This window comes from Bombina bombina, chromosome 1 (assembly GCF_027579735.1).
Source record: "Bombina bombina isolate aBomBom1 chromosome 1, aBomBom1.pri, whole genome shotgun sequence".
Classification (NCBI taxonomy): Eukaryota; Metazoa; Chordata; class Amphibia; order Anura; family Bombinatoridae; genus Bombina; species Bombina bombina.
Window position 1 is genome coordinate 1,416,107,081 of NC_069499.1, and position 16,143 is coordinate 1,416,123,223.

At 43.1% G+C, this 16,143-nt stretch overlaps 1 protein-coding gene across 1 annotated transcript in view; it reads right to left on the reverse strand.

Annotated features, from left to right (window-relative positions):
• The window catches only part of ARHGEF11 (Rho guanine nucleotide exchange factor 11), a 497,471-nt gene that overhangs the window by 54,462 nt on the left and 426,866 nt on the right, over window positions 1-16,143 (reverse strand). The window contains exon 35 of the mRNA XM_053719923.1: window positions 62-457. Coding sequence (XP_053575898.1) covers window positions 62-457 — 396 coding nt within the window. The remainder of the gene's footprint in view (window positions 1-61; window positions 458-16,143) is intronic.

Sequence of the window (16,143 nt, forward strand, 5' to 3'; positions counted from 1 at the left end):
TTAGTTTGCTTGTTAAAGTTGCACTGAGACATGACCACAAAGCTTTTTTTTTTTTTTTTACCTTTTCGAACAACTTTATATCTTCCTTCCTCCGGTTGGCTAATCTGTGTTTCTAACAGATCGGGTGGACTCCTTGGAGAATGACTTTCAACCACACTCCAAGCAGTCTCCTCTCCACTTCTAAAGCTTGACCTATCTGAGCTGGTAAGGTCCACCACAGTCCTGCTATTTTCCAAACTGCTAATTGGCCGTGAAATCAAGTTCTTTTTTTGATCAAAAAGGTGCTCTTCATCAAGAGTCTCTAATGCTGTGTCTGCCGTGGTCTCCCATGGATGCCCAACTCCTCCAGTGACAGATGGTGTGGGTGTGAGGTCATCTTCTGGTTCTGCAACTGGTGCAGACACTGAATGCCGGCAGGGCAGTAGGCTCCTCAGTATCAAGTGGCGAAGGTTTTCAACTGGAAAAAATACAAGGTCACTAAAAATAGAAGCCTCAGCACTATTTTAAAAGATCTAAAAATGCAATAAAAATAAAAACAACAATTGATAATATTTTTAAATTACATTTTGGAGAGCCAATCACTTAAAGTGATGGTAAACCTTAACTAATCAAATGCCATATATTTAATCTTTGCCTTTAAAAAAAAGTATATGTGTACCTTTTTTGTTTTTAATCCATATGTGAAAGGGTTAAATTGCATATAGTATAGTGCATATAGTAATGCTTCTATTGCAATGTTATGCCGGCCCACTTTTTTTATGACAATTCCAGTGAACATCCAATCAACGTGTTTGTCATATGACAATCTTGAAGTCCAGCCACTTTAAAGCCATTAGAAAGCCTATGTAAAGTGTGGATGTGACTGCTCTATACATCACAGCCCAGCCAAAAGAGGAAGTGAAGAAGGGCGGCGAAATAGACAATACCAATTAGGATTATAAATATTTTACTATAAATTTATATTATATATATATATATATATATATACACACACACACACACAATACAATAATAATTATGTGGTTTTTAAAAGCAAACTAATATACTTTTCATTGCAACATTGTTTTAGTCTGAAATTTACCATCACTTTAAGTGTGATTGTGGAATCACATTATATTATACTGAGATGTTGAAAAACATAATTTATTCTTACCTGATAAATTAATTTATTTCTTGACACATTGAGTCCACGGATCATCTTAATTACTGTTGGGAATATCACTCCTGACCAGCAGGAGGTGGCAAAGAGCACCACTGCAAAAGCTGTTTAATACCACCCCCCCTACCCACAATCCCCAGTCAATCGACCAAAGGGAAAGGAGAAAGGAAGTAATCTAAGGTGCAGAGGTGCCTGAAGTTTATAGAAAAGCAAACAGTCTGGAAAAGAAAGCTTATGCTTATCTGATAAATTTGTTTCTTTTTAGACACGATGAGTCCACGGATCATCATCCTTACTTGTGGGATTACACCTCCTGGTCAGCAGGAGGAGGCAAAGAGCACCACAGCAGAGCCGCTATATATAGCTCCTCCCTTCCCTCCCACTCCAGTCATTCGACCGAAGTTAGGAAGAGAAAGTAAATGCCAAGGTGCAGAGGTGTCTGAAGTTTACAACAATTAACAAACTGTCTCAAGAGAACAGGGCGGGCTGTGGACTCATCGTGTCTAAAAATAAACAAATTTATCAGGTAAGCATAAATTTTCTTTTCTTTTTAAAGACATGATGAGTCCACGGATCATCATCCTTACTTGTGGGATACAATACCAAAGCTAGAGTACACGGATGATAAGGGAGGGACAAGACAGGGAACCTAAACGGAAGGCACCACTGCTTGAAGAACCTTTCTCCCAAAAACAGCCTCAGCTGAGGCAAAGGTATCAAATTTGTAAAATTTAGAAAAAGTGTGAAGAGAAGACCAAGTTGCAGCCTTGCAAATCTGTTCCATAGAAGCTTCATTTTTGAATGCCCATGAGGAAGCAACCGCCCTAGTGGAATGAGCCGTAATTCTTTCAGGAGGCTGCTGTCCAGCAGTCTCATATGCAAAGCGGATGATACTCCTCAACCAGAAAGAAACAGAGGTAGCCGTAGCTTTCTGACCCTTACGTCTTCCAGAAAAGATTACAAACAAAGAAGAAGACTGACGAAAATCCTTAGTTGCTTGTAAGTAAAACTTCAAAGCACGGACTACATCCAAATTATGCAGAAGCCTTTCCTTCTGAGGAGAAGGATTAGGACACAAGGAATGAACAACAATCTCCTGATTAATGTTCCTGTCTGAAACAACCTTAGAAAGGAACCCTAGTTCAGTACGTAAGACTACCTTATCCGCATGGAAAATAAGGTAAGGCAAACTGTATTGCAACACCGAAAGCTCAGACACTCTTCGAGCTGAAGAAATAGCAACAAGAAATAAAACTTTCCAAGAAAACAACTTAATATCTAAGGAATGCATAGGCTCAAACTGAGCCCCTTGAAGAACCTTAAGAACTAAATTCAAACTCCATGGAGGAGTAACTTGTTTGAACACAGGCCTGATCCTAACCAAGGCCTGACAAAAGGATCGAAGATCTGGGACATCAGCCAGACGCTTGTGTAATAAAATAGATAAGGCAGAGATCTAACCCTTTAGGGAACTTGCCGATAAACCCTTCTCCGATCCTTCTTGGAGAAAAGACAAAATTCTGGGAATCCTAACCCTACTCCATGAGTAACCCTTGGATTCCCACCAATAAAGATATTTACGCCATATCTTATGGTAAATCTTTCTAGTTACAGGTTTATGTGCCTGAATTAAGGTCTCTATGAACGAATCAGAAAAACCCTGCTTGGATAGGATTAAGCGTTCAATCTCCAATCAGTCAGCTTCAGAGAAGCTAGATTTGGGTGAAGGAAGAGTCCTTGAATGAGAAGGTCCTTCCTCAATGGAAGTTTCCAAGGTGGCAGGGATGACATGTCCACCAGATCGGCATACCAAATCCTGCGAGGCCACGCAGGAGCAATGAGGATCACTGATGCCTTCTCCTGTTTGATTCGAGCAATGACCCGAGGAAGAAGAGCAAACGGGGGAAATAGATATGCTAGGCTGAAGGACCAAGGAACTGCCAAAGTATCTATCAGCTCCGCCTGGGGATCCCTGGGCCATGAGATCTAACTCCGGCCGACCCCATTTGAGAATCAGGTTGGAGAATATTTCCGGATGGAGTTCCCACTCTCCCGGATGAAAAGTCTGCCTGCTCAGAAAGCCCGCCTCCCAGTTGTCCATCCCTGGGATGTGGATCACTGACAGATGACAAGAATGGGCCTCCACCAACCGGATTATCTTGGCTACTTCGATCATCGCTAAGGAACTCCTCATTCCTCCCTGATGATTGATGTAAGTCACTGTCGTTATGTTGTCCGTCTGGAATCTGATGAACTGGGCCGAAGCCAACTGAGGCCAGGCCAGAAGAGCATTGAAAATCGCTCTCAGTTCCAGGATATTTATAGGAAGAACAGACTCCACCTGAGTCCAGACTCCCTGAGCCTTTAGAGGACCCCAGAAAGATCCCCACCCTAGAAGGCTGGCATCTGTTGTCACAATCACCCATGATGGTCTGCGAAAGCATGTTCCCTGGGATAGATGATCCAGAGACAACCACCATTGAAGTTAATCCCTTGTCTCCTGCTCCAGGGTTATTCGAGGAGACAAGTCTGTATAATCTCCATTCCATAGCCTGAGCATGTTCAACTGCAGAGGTCTGAGGTGAAACCGAGCAAACGGAATGATGTCCATTGCCGCCACCATCAGTCCGATTACTTCCATGCACTGGGCCACTGACGGCCGAGGATTGGACTGAAGAGCTCGACAGGCATCTAGAATCTTTGATTTCCTGACCTCTGTCAGAAAAATTCTCATAGATTCAGAATCGATTACAGTTCCCAAAAAAGTCACCTTTGTTTTCGGGATTAAGGAACTTTTTTACAGATTTACCTTCCACCCGTGAGTTCTCAGGAAGGATAGTACAATGTCGGTATGGGACTTTGCTTGCTGACAAGATGGCGCCTGGATTCGAATATCGTCCAGATAACGCGCCACTGCAATGCCCTTGCGGTCTTAAAACCACCAGCAGAGACTCCAGAACCTTTGTGAAAATTCTGGGTGCCGTGGCCAGCCCGAAAGGAAGATCCACAAACTGAAAGTGTCTGTCCAGAAAGGCAAACCTTAGGAACTTGTGATGATCTCTGTGGATAGGAACATGCAGATATGCATCCTTTAAGTCCACTGTCGTCATAAATTGACCCTCCTGGATCAATGGAAGAATGGTACGAATAGTTTCCATCTTGAAAGATGGAACTCTGAGAAACTTGTTCAGACTCTTGATGTCTAAAATAGGTCTGAAAGTTCCCTCCTTCTTGGGAACTACAAACAGATTTGAATAAAAACCCTGCCCGTGTTCCTGTACAGGAACGGGAATAATCACTCCCATGGAGGAGAGGTCTCTTACACAAAGTAAGAACGCCTCTCTTTTTATCTGGTTTGAAGACAATCTTGAAAGAAGAAATCTTCCTCGAGGAGGAAAATTCTTGAACTCCAGTTTGTATCCCTGGGACACGATTTCTATAACCCAGGGATCCTGAACGCCTCGCACCCAAGCTTGAACGAAGAAAGTCTGCCCCCCACCAGATCCGGTCCCGGATCGGGGGCATGCCCTTCATGCTGTTTTGGAGTCAGCAGCAGGCTTCTTGGACTGTTTACCTTTGTTCCAAGGCTGGTTGGGTCTCCAAGTGGGTTTGGATTGCAAATAGTTTCTTTTCTGTTTAGAGGAGGAAGAGAAAGAATTTCCCTCCACCTTAGGAACCATCTGCCAAGATTCCTTAATAGAATCAGCAATAGGAAACATCTTCCTAAAAATTGGAGAAGGGGAAAAAGGAATCCCAGGCTTCTCCCATTCTTGTGCAATAATATCTTTAACACGATCTGGTATAGGAAAAACTTCCACGAGGATGGGACATCAAAAAACGTATTAAGTTTTCTAGATTTCTTAGGAATAACCATGACTGAGGCCTCAGAGTCATCCAATGTAGCCAAAACCTACTTGAGTAACAAACGGAGGTGCTCTAGCTTAAACCTAAAAGGAAACAACCTCAGGTTCAGAAGAAGGATTTACACTATCAGAATCCAAGATCTGACCCTTAGATGCTACTTAAGTATCTTCCTCTCAGACTTATGAGAAGAAACACTAGACGCAACATAGGAAAAGCAGACAAAGCCTCAGATACTGCCGATGATATATGGGTAGCCATATCCTGCAAGGAAAAAATAATCTGAGACGAAACACAGGGCACTGCAGAAGATTGGGACGTATGAGGAGAAAGCTGTGGATTAGCCTGAACAGGAGACTCCTGGACAACATCCGCCCTAGACAATGAAGGCTCAGAATCAAAAAGTCTATTCTTGTAATGTAGTGTTCTCTCAATACAAGAGGAACAAAAAGGGATAGGAGGCTCAAAATTAGTATTTAAACATAGAGAACAAGCAACAGCTTGCAGGGCCTTTTGGTCCATCTTATTCCAAAGGAAAAAACCTTAAGCCATAAAAAATTCTAAGTTCAAATCAGAATTTTTAAACTAGAAAATCCTTAAATAAACTGCACAATAAATCTTGCAGCAACAATTTTTCACAAAATGAATGCAGAGAGACAACGTTATAGTCCCTGAAATTCAGACAGAAACTTAAATATAAACAGAGCAGCAGCCCCACAAAAAAACAACAGGCAACCTCCACACCTCAGCAAGCTCTGCTGAGGTGCCTACCTGACCTCCTTGTTGCCGAAAACAAAGTCAGAAAATAATCCGGAGCTCCATACAGCCGCACCGGAGAGAACGCTGAACCACCTCTGAGGAGCTATGCAACAGAGCTGCAACATCCAGGAACAACAGGAAACAGCTAAAAGGGCGCCAAAAACGTCCTTGCTATAATAAACCTTCCGGTAGCCATTAATACACAAACAAAAAACACGTACACCAAAGTGAAAACATAATAAACTGAGCCTCCAAACATGCCCAGTGCCTGCAAAACTGCCATACAATAAACCGTTAACCTAGAAGGCGGATTGTATATTTAGACAGAATTAATTGTCAAAGTGCCAAATTCTCCTATATCAAAACAGGGAAAGAAATAGGCACTTACCTCATAAAATCAAACAGCGATACTCTCTTCACAGAAGAAATCATAAAAAACAGAATTTATGTTTACCTGATAAATTACTTTCTCCAACGGTGTGTCCGGTCCACGGCGTCATCCTTACTTGTGGGATATTCTCTTCCCCAACAGGAAATGGCAAAGAGCCCAGCAAAGCTGGTCACATGATCCCTCCTAGGCTCCGCCTTCCCCAGTCATTCGACCGACGTAAAGGAGGAATATTTGCATAGGAGAAACCATATGATACCGTGGTGACTGTAGTTAAAGAAAATAAATTATCAGACCTGATTAAAAAACCAGGGCGGGCCGTGGACCGGACACACCGTTGGAGAAAGTAATTTATCAGGTAAACATAAATTCTGTTTTCTCCAACATAGGTGTGTCCGGTCCACGGCGTCATCCTTACTTGTGGGAACCAATACCAAAGCTTTAGGACACGGATGAAGGGAGGGAGCAAATCAGGTCACCTAGATGGAAGGCACCACGGCTTGCAAAACCTTTCTCCCAAAAATAGCCTCAGAAGAAGCAAAAGTATCAAACTTGTAAAATTTAGTAAAAGTGTGCAGTGAAGACCAAGTCGCTGCCTTACATATCTGATCAACAGAAGCCTCGTTCTTGAAGGCCCATGTGGAAGCCACAGCCCTAGTGGAATGAGCTGTGATTCTGTCAGGAGGCTGCCGTCCGGCAGTCTCGTAAGCCAATCTGATGATGCTTTTAATCCAAAAAGAGAGAGAGGTAGAAGTTGCTTTTTGACCTCTCCTTTTACCAGAATAAACAACAAACAAGGAAGATGTTTGTCTAAAATCCTTTGTAGCATCTAAATAGAATTTTAGAGCACGAACAACATCCAAATTGTGCAACAAACGTTCCTTCTTTGAAACTGGATTCGGACACAAAGAAGGCACGACTATCTCCTGGTTAATGTTTTTGTTAGAAACAACTTTCGGAAGAAAACCAGGTTTAGTACGCAAAACCACCTTATCTGCATGGAACACCAGATAAGGAGGAGAACACTGCAGAGCAGATAATTCTGAAACTCTTCTAGCAGAAGAAATTGCAACCAAAAACAAAACTTTCCAAGATAATAACTTAATATCAACGGAATGTAAGGGTTCAAACGGAACCCCCTGAAGAACTGAAAGAACTAAATTGAGACTCCAAGGAGGAGTCAAAGGTTTGTAAACAGGCTTGATTCTAACCAGAGCCTGAACAAAGGCTTGAACATCTGGCACAGCTGCCAGCTTTTTGTGAAGTAACACAGACAAGGCAGAAATCTGTCCCTTCAAGGAACTTGCAGATAATCCTTTCTCCAAACCTTCTTGAAGAAAGGATAGAATCTTAGGAATTTTTACCTTGTCCCAAGGGAATCCTTTAGATTCACACCAACAGATATATTTTTTCCATATTTTGTGGTAAATTTTTCTAGTTACAGGCTTTCTGGCCTGAACAAGAGTATCAATGACAGAATCTGAGAATCCTCGCTTTGATAAGATCAAGCGTTCAATCTCCAAGCAGTCAGTTGGAGTGAGACCAGATTCGGATGTTCGAACGGACCTTGAACAAGAAGGTCTCGTCTCAAAGGTAGCTTCCATGGTGGAGCCGATGACATATTCACCAGGTCTGCATACCAAGTCCTGCGTGGCCACGCAGGAGCTATCAAGATCACCGATGCCCTCTCCTGATTGATCCTGGCTACCAGCCTGGGGAAGAGAGGAAACGGCGGGAATACATAAGCTAGTTTGAAGGTCCAAGGTGCTACTAGTGCATCTACTAGAGTCGCCTTGGGATCCCTGGATCTGGACCCGTAGCAAGGAACCTTGAAGTTCTGACGAGAGGCCATCAGATCCATGTCTGGAATGCCCCACAGTTGAGTAATTTGGGCAAAGATTTCCGGATGGAGTTCCCACTCCCCCGGATGAAATGTCTGACGACTCAGAAAATCCGCTTCCCAATTTTCCACTCCTGGGATGTGGATTGCAGACAAGTGGCAGGAGTGAGTCTCCGCCCATTGAATGATTTTGGTCACTTCTTCCATCGCCAGGGAACTCCTTGTTCCCCCCTGATGGTTGATGTACGCAACAGTTGTCATGTTGTCTGATTGAAACCGTATGAACTTGGCCTTTGCTAGCTGAGGCCAAGCCTTGAGAGCATTGAATATCGCTCTCAGTTCCAGAATATTTATCGGGAGAAGAGATTCTTCCCGAGACCAAAGACCCTGAGCTTTCAGGGGTCCCCAGACCGCGCCCCAGCCCACCAGACTGGCGTCGGTCGTGACAATGACCCACTCTGGTCTGCGGAAGCTCATCCCCTGTGACAGGTTGTCCAGGGACAGCCACCAACGGAGTGAATCTCTGGTCCTCTGATTTACTTGTATCGTCGGAGACAAGTCTGTATAGTCCCCATTCCACTGACTGAGCATGCACAGTTGTAATGGTCTTAGATGAATGCGCGCAAAAGGAACTATGTCCATTGCCGCTACCATCAAACCTATTACTTCCATGCACTGCGCTATGGAAGGAAGAGGAACAGAATGAAGTATTTGACAAGAGTTTAGAAGTTTTGTTTTTCTGGCCTCTGTCAGAAAAATCCTCATTTCTAAGGAGTCTATTATTGTTCCCAAGAAGGGAACCCTTGTTGACGGAGATAGAGAACTCTTTTCTACGTTCACTTTCCATCCGTGAGATCTGAGAAAGGCCAGGACAATGTCCGTGTGAGCCTTTGCTTGAGGAAGGGACGACGCTTGAATCAGAATGTCGTCCAAGTAAGGTACTACTGCAATGCCCCTTGGTCTTAGCACCGCTAGAAGGGACCCTAGTACCTTTGTGAAAATCCTTGGAGCAGTGGCTAATCCGAACGGAAGTGCCACAAACTGGTAATGCTTGTCCAGGAATGCGAACCTTAGGAACCGATGATGTTCCTTGTGGATAGGAATATGTAGATACGCATCCTTTAAATCCACCGTGGTCATGAATTGACCTTCCTGGATGGAAGGAAGAATTGTTCGAATGGTTTCCATTTTGAACGATGGAACCTTGAGAAACTTGTTTAGGATCTTGAGATCTAAGATTGGTCTGAATGTTCCCTCTTTTTTGGGAACAACGAACAGATTGGAGTAGAACCCCATCCCTTGTTCTCCTAATGGAACAGGATGAATCACTCCCATTTTTAACAGGTCTTCTACACAATGTAAGAATGCCTGTTTTTTTATGTGGTCTGAAGACAATTGAGACCTGTGGAACCTCCCCCTTGGGGGAAGCCCCTTGAATTCCAGAAGATAACCTTGGGAGACTATTTCTAGCGCCCAAGGATCCAGAACATCTCTTGCCCAAGCCTGAGCGAAGAGAGAGAGTCTGCCCCCCACCAGATCCGGTCCCGGATCGGGGGCCAACATCTCATGCTGTCTTGGTAGCAGTGGCAGGTTTCTTGGCCTGCTTTCCTTTGTTCCAGCCTTGCATTGGTCTCCAGGCTGGCTTGGCTTGAGAAGTATTACCCTCTTGCTTAGAGGACGTAGCACTTGGGGCTGGTCCGTTTCTGCGAAAGGGACGAAAATTAGGTTTATTTTTGGCCTTGAAAGACCTATCCTGAGGAAGGGCGTGGCCCTTGCCCCCAGTGATATCAGAGATAATCTCTTTCAAGTCAGGGCCAAACAGCGTTTTCCCCTTGAAAGGAATGTTAAGCAATTTGTTCTTGGAAGACGCATCCGCTGACCAAGATTTTAACCAAAGCGCTCTGCGCGCCACAATAGCAAAACCAGAATTTTTCGCCGCTAACCTAGCCAATTGCAAAGTGGCGTCTAGGGTGAAAGAATTAGCCAATTTGAGAGCACGAATTCTGTCCATAATCTCCTCATAAGAAGAAGAATTATTATTGATCGCTGTAGTGACAGGAACAATGCATGAAATTGGTTGTAGAAGGTAACCTTGCTGAACAAACATCTTTTTAAGCAAACCTTCTAATTTTTTATCCATAGGATCTTTGAAAGCACAACTATCTTCTATGGGTATAGTGGTGCGTTTGTTTAGAGTAGAAACCGCCCCCTCGACCTTGGGGACTGTCTGCCATAAGTCCTTTCTGGGGTCGACCATAGGAAACAATTTTTTAAATATGGGGGGAGGGACGAAAGGTATACCGGGCCTTTCCCATTCTTTATTTACAATGTCCGCCAACCGCTTGGGTATAGGAAAAGCTTCGGGGGGCCCCGGGACCTCTAGGAACTTGTCCATTTTACATAGTTTCTCTGGAATGACCAAATTCTCACAATCATCCAGAGTGGATAACACCTCCTTAAGCAGAGCGCGGAGATGTTCCAATTTAAATTTAAATGTAATCACATCAGGTTCAGCTTGTTGAGAAATTTTCCCTGAATCTGAAATTTCTCCCTCAGACAAAACCTCCCTGGCCCCCTCAGACTGGTGTAGGGGCCCTTCAGAACCAATATCATCAGCGTCCTCATGCTCTTCAGAATTTTCTAAAACAGAGCAGTCGCGCTTTCGCTGATAAGTGGGCATTTTGGCTAAAATGTTTTTGATAGAATTATCCATTACAGCCGTTAATTGTTGCATAGTAAGGAGTATTGGCGCGCTAGATGTACTAGGGGCCTCCTGTGTGGGCAAGACTGGTGTAGACGAAGGAGGGGATGATGCAGTACCATGCTTACTCCCCTCACTTGAGGAATCATCTTGGGCATCATTTTCTCTAAATTTTGTGTCACATAAATCACATCTATTTAAATGAGAAGGAACCTTGGCTTCCCCACATTCAGAACACAGTCTATCTGGTAGTTCAGACATGTTAAACAGGCATAAACTTGATAACAAAGTACAAAAAACGTTTTAAAATAAAACCGTTACTGTCACTTTAAATTTTAAACTGAACACACTTTATTACTGCAATTGCGAAAAAGTATGAAGGAATTGTTCAAAATTCACCAAAATTTCACCACAGTGTCTTAAAGCCTTAAAAGTATTGCACACCAAGCTTTAACCCTTAAAATAACGGAACCGGAGCCGTTTTTATATTTAACCCCTTTACAGTCCCTGGTATCTGCTTTGCTGAGACCCAACCAAGCCCAAAGGGGAATACGATACCAAATGACGCCTTCAGAAAGTCTTTTCTATGTATCAGAGCTCCTCACACATGCATCTGCATGTCATGCTTCTCAAAAACAAGTGCGCAATACAGGCGCGAAAATGAGACTCTGCCTATGATTAGGGAAAGCCCCTAGAGAATAAGGTGTCCAATACAGTGCCTGCCGGTTATTTTACAAAATTCCCAAGATTAAAATAATTCCTCAAGGCTATGGAATATAAAATATGTTTATATATAAATCGATTTAGCCCAGAAAATGTCTACAGTCTTAAAAGCCCTTGTGAAGCCCTTTTTTTCTGTCTGTAATAAAAATGGCTTACCGGATCCCATAGGGAAAATGACAGCTTCCAGCATTACATCGTCTTGTTAGAATGTGTCATACCTCAAGCAGCAAAAGTCTGCTCACTGTTCCCCCAACTGAAGTTAATTCCTCTCAACAGTCCTGTGTGGAAACAGCCATCGATTTTAGTAACGGTTGCTAAAATCATTTTCCTCTTACAAACAGAAATCTTCATCTCTTTTCTGTTTCAGAGTAAATAGTACATACCAGCACTATTTTAAAATAACAAACTCTTGATTGAATAATAAAAACTACAGTTAAACACTAAAAAACTCTAAGCCATCTCCGTGGAGATGTTGCCTGTACAACGGCAAAGAGAATGACTGGGGAAGGCGGAGCCTAGGAGGGATCATGTGACCAGCTTTGCTGGGCTCTTTGCCATTTCCTGTTGGGGAAGAGAATATCCCACAAGTAAGGATGACGCCGTGGACCGGACACACCTATGTTGGAGAAATCAAGCACAAACTTACTTCACCACTAAACTAAATTGTGGGTGTGGTGAGGGGTGTATTTATAGGAATTTTGGGTTTATTTTAACTGTATCTACTGAATTCATTTTTTATAAGCTTGATACAAATACACATATCTAATGAGAAGCATGCAACAGGCTTTTCAATAACAAATTACAGATATCTGTTTTGTTTTGGGCTCAGAAATGATGAGGGCCACACAAACATCCTCTGTAGGACAAAGTAGTTTGTCTGGTCCTGATTTCACTTTATGAAAAAAAATATTTGCCTATGTCTGAAGAATAGATTAAAACCAAAACATAACTTTCAACAAAAGATACCAAGAAGTATATTTGATAATTATAAAATAACATTCTGGGTTGTCTCTTTGGTAGACCTATGTATGACGTTGCTTATTACAAGCTGTGGAAGTTATGCAGTTATGGCATTCTTAAAGGGACAGTGAAGTCAAAATTAAAATTAGACGATTCAGTTAGAGAATGCTATTTTAGACAACTTTACAAGCATACCTAGGTAGGCTCATTTTTAAAGTTGTCTCCTGAACACGTATTTTATGGATAAAGATCTCTCTCTCCCTATATATATATATATATATTATACACACATATATAAACAGAAGAAAACAGCACTACGGTCTGATGAAGGGGTGTATGCCCCGAAACGTCACTTGAAAAAAGGACATCTTTTGCTGTCAAGCCCAGTGAGCGCTGTTTTGTTCTGTTTATATTTGAAATTTCACTCAGCACCCTGGCCAAGGAACCAGGTTTGTGAAAGTTCGCCTGTCTCTACCACTGCTGATTGGCATTTTTTTTTATCAACTTGCAGCTGGACAGTAGCACTTTCAAGTGATTTAGCATATTATTGTTATTGGTTATTTGTAAAGCGCCAAGAGATTCCGCAGCGCTAATAGGTACTTATGTCCCCTTAATTGTGGCCAACTAGAACTAGCTATAAATGTCTACTGTACTAAGGAACCATATATCGAGTTAAGTCACGTTTAGGCAATTTGCAGGAAACATAATTAGGATTTCAGCCTCTCTAGGGAGAATATGATGGACACTTTTTTTTTTTTTTTTTTGCTTCAACACAAAAAAACATAATTTATGCTTACCTGATAAATTCCTTTCTCCTGTAGTGTAGTCAGTCCACGGGTCATCCATTACTTATGGGATATTAACTCCTCCCTAACAGGAAGTGCAAGAGGATCACCCAAGCAGAGCTGCTATATAGCTCCTCCCCTCTACGTCACACCCAGTCATTCGACCGAAAACCAAACGAGAAAGGAGAAACTATAGGGTGCAGTGGTGACTGGAGTATAATTTAAAATTTAGACCTGCCATAAAAAACAGGGCGGCCGTGGACTGACTACACTACAGGAGAAAGGAATTTATCAGGTAAGCATAAATTATGTTTTCTCCTGTTAAGTGTAGTCAGTCCACGGGTCATCCATTACTTATGGGATACCAATACCGAAGCTAAAGTACACGGATGACGGGAGGGACAGGCAGGATCTTTACACGGAAGGAACCACTGCCTGAAGAACCTTTCTCCCAAAAACAGCCTCAGAAGAAGCAAAAGTGTCAAATTTGTAAAATTTGAAAAAAGTATGAAGAGAAGACCAAGTTGCAGCCTTGCAAATCTGTTCAACAGAGGCCTCATTCTTAAAGGCCCACGTGGAAGCCACAGCTCTCGTAGAATGAGCTGTAATTCTTTCAGGAGGCTGCTGTCCAGCAGTCTCATAGGCTAAACGTATTATGCTACGAAGCCAAAAAGAGAGAGAGGTAGCAGATGCTTTTTGACCTCTCCTCTGTCCAGAATAAACGACAAACAGGGAAGAAGTTTGGCGAAAATCTTTAGTTGCCTGTAAATAAAATTTCAGGGCACGGACTACGTCTAGATTGTGCAGAAGTCGTTCCTTCTTTGAAGAAGGGTTAGGGCACAATGATGGAACAACAATCTCTTGATTGATATTCTTGTTAGTGACTACCTTAGGTAAGAACCCAGGTTTAGTACGCAGAACTACCTTGTCTGAATGAAAAATCAGATAAGGAGAATCACAATGTAAGGCCGATAACTCAGAGACTCTACGAGCCGAGGAAATAGCCATTAAAAACAGAACTTTCCAAGATAACAGCTTGATATCAATGGAATGAAGGGGTTCAAACGGAACACCCTGTAAAACGTTAAGAACTAAGTTTAAGCTCCACGGTGGAGCAACAGTCTTAAACACAGGCTTAATCCTGGCCAAAGCCTGACAAAAAGCCTGAACGTCTGGAACTTCTGACAGAAGTTTGTGTAAAAGGATGGACAGAGCTGAGATCTGTCCCTTTAAAGAACTTGCAGATAAACCCTTTTCTAAACCTTCTTGTAGAAAAGACAATATCCTAGGAATCCTAACCTTACTCCTTGAGTAACTCTTGGATTCGCACCAGTGTAAATATTTACGCCATATCTTATGGTAAATTTTCCTGGTAACAGGTTTCCTAGCCTGTATTAAGGTATCAATTACTGACTCCGAAAATCCACGCTTTGATAAAATTAAGCGTTCAATCTCCATGCAGTCAGCTTCAGAGAAATTAGATTTTGATGTTTGAAAGGACCCTGAATTAGAAGGTCCTGTCTCAGAGGCAGCGACCAAGGTGGACAGGATGACATGTCCACTAGATCTGCATACCAGGTCCTGCGTGGCCACGCAGGCGCTATTAGAATCACCGATGCTTTCTCCTGTTTGATCCTGGCAATCAATCGAGGAAGCATCGGGAAGGGTGGAAACACATAAGCCATGTTGAAGACCCAAGGTGCTGTCAGAGCATCTATCAGCGCCGCTCCCGGGTCCCTGGACCTGGATCCGTAACAAGGAAGTTTGGCGTTCTGGCGAGACGCCATGAGATCCAGATCTGGTTTGCCCCAACGTCGAAGTATTTGGGCAAAGACCTCCGGATGAAGTTCCCACTCCCCCGGATGAAAAGTCTGGCGACTTAGGAAATCCGCCTCCCAGTTCTCCACGCCTGGGATGTGAATCGTTGACAGGTGGCAAGAGTGAGATTCTGCCCAGCGAATAATCTTTGAGACTTCCATCATCGCTAGGGAACTCCTTGTCCCTCCCTGATGATTGATGTAAGCCACAGTCGTGATGTTGTCCGACTGAAACCTGATGAACCTCAGAGTTGCTAACTGAGGCCAAGTCAGAAGGGCATTGAGAACTGCTCTCAATTCCAGAATGTTTATTGGAAGGAGACTCTCCTCCTGAGTCCATGATCCCTGAGCCTTCAGGGAATTCCAGACAGCGCCCCAACCTAAAAGGCTGGCATCTGTTGTTACAATTGTCCAGTCTGGCCTGCTGAAGGGCATCCCCCTGGACAGATGTGGCCGAGAAAGCCACCATAGAAAAGAATCTCTGGTCTCTTGATCCAGATTCAGCATAGGGGACAAATCTGAGTAATCCCCATTCCACTGACTTAGCATGCACAATTGCAGTGGTCTGAGATGCAGGCGTGCAAAAGGTACTATGTCCATTGCCGCTACCATTAAGCCGATTACCTCCATGCATTGAGCCACTGACGGGTGTTGAATGGAATGAAGGACACGGCAAGCATTTAGAAGTTTTGTTAACCTGTCCTCTGTCAGGTAAATTTTCATTTCTACAGAATCTATAAGAGTCCCCAAGAAGGGAACTCTTGTGAGTGGTAATAGAGAACTCTTTTCTTCGTTCACTTTCCATCCCATGCAACCTTAGAAATGCCAGTACTAACTCTGTATGAAACTTGGCAGTTTGGAAGCTTGACGCTTGTATCAGAATGTCGTCTAGGTACGGAGCTACCGATATTCCTCGCGGTCTAAGTACCGCTAGAAGAGAGCCCAGAACCTTTGTAAAGATTCTTGGAGCCGTAGCTAACCCGAAGGGAAGAGCTACAAACTGGTAATGCCTGTCTAGGAAGGCAAACCTTAGATACCGGTAATGATCCTTGTGAATCGGTATGTGAAGGTAGGCATCCTTTAAATCCACTGTGGTCATGTACTGACCCCTTTGGATCATGGGTAAGATTGTCCGAATAGTTTCCATTTT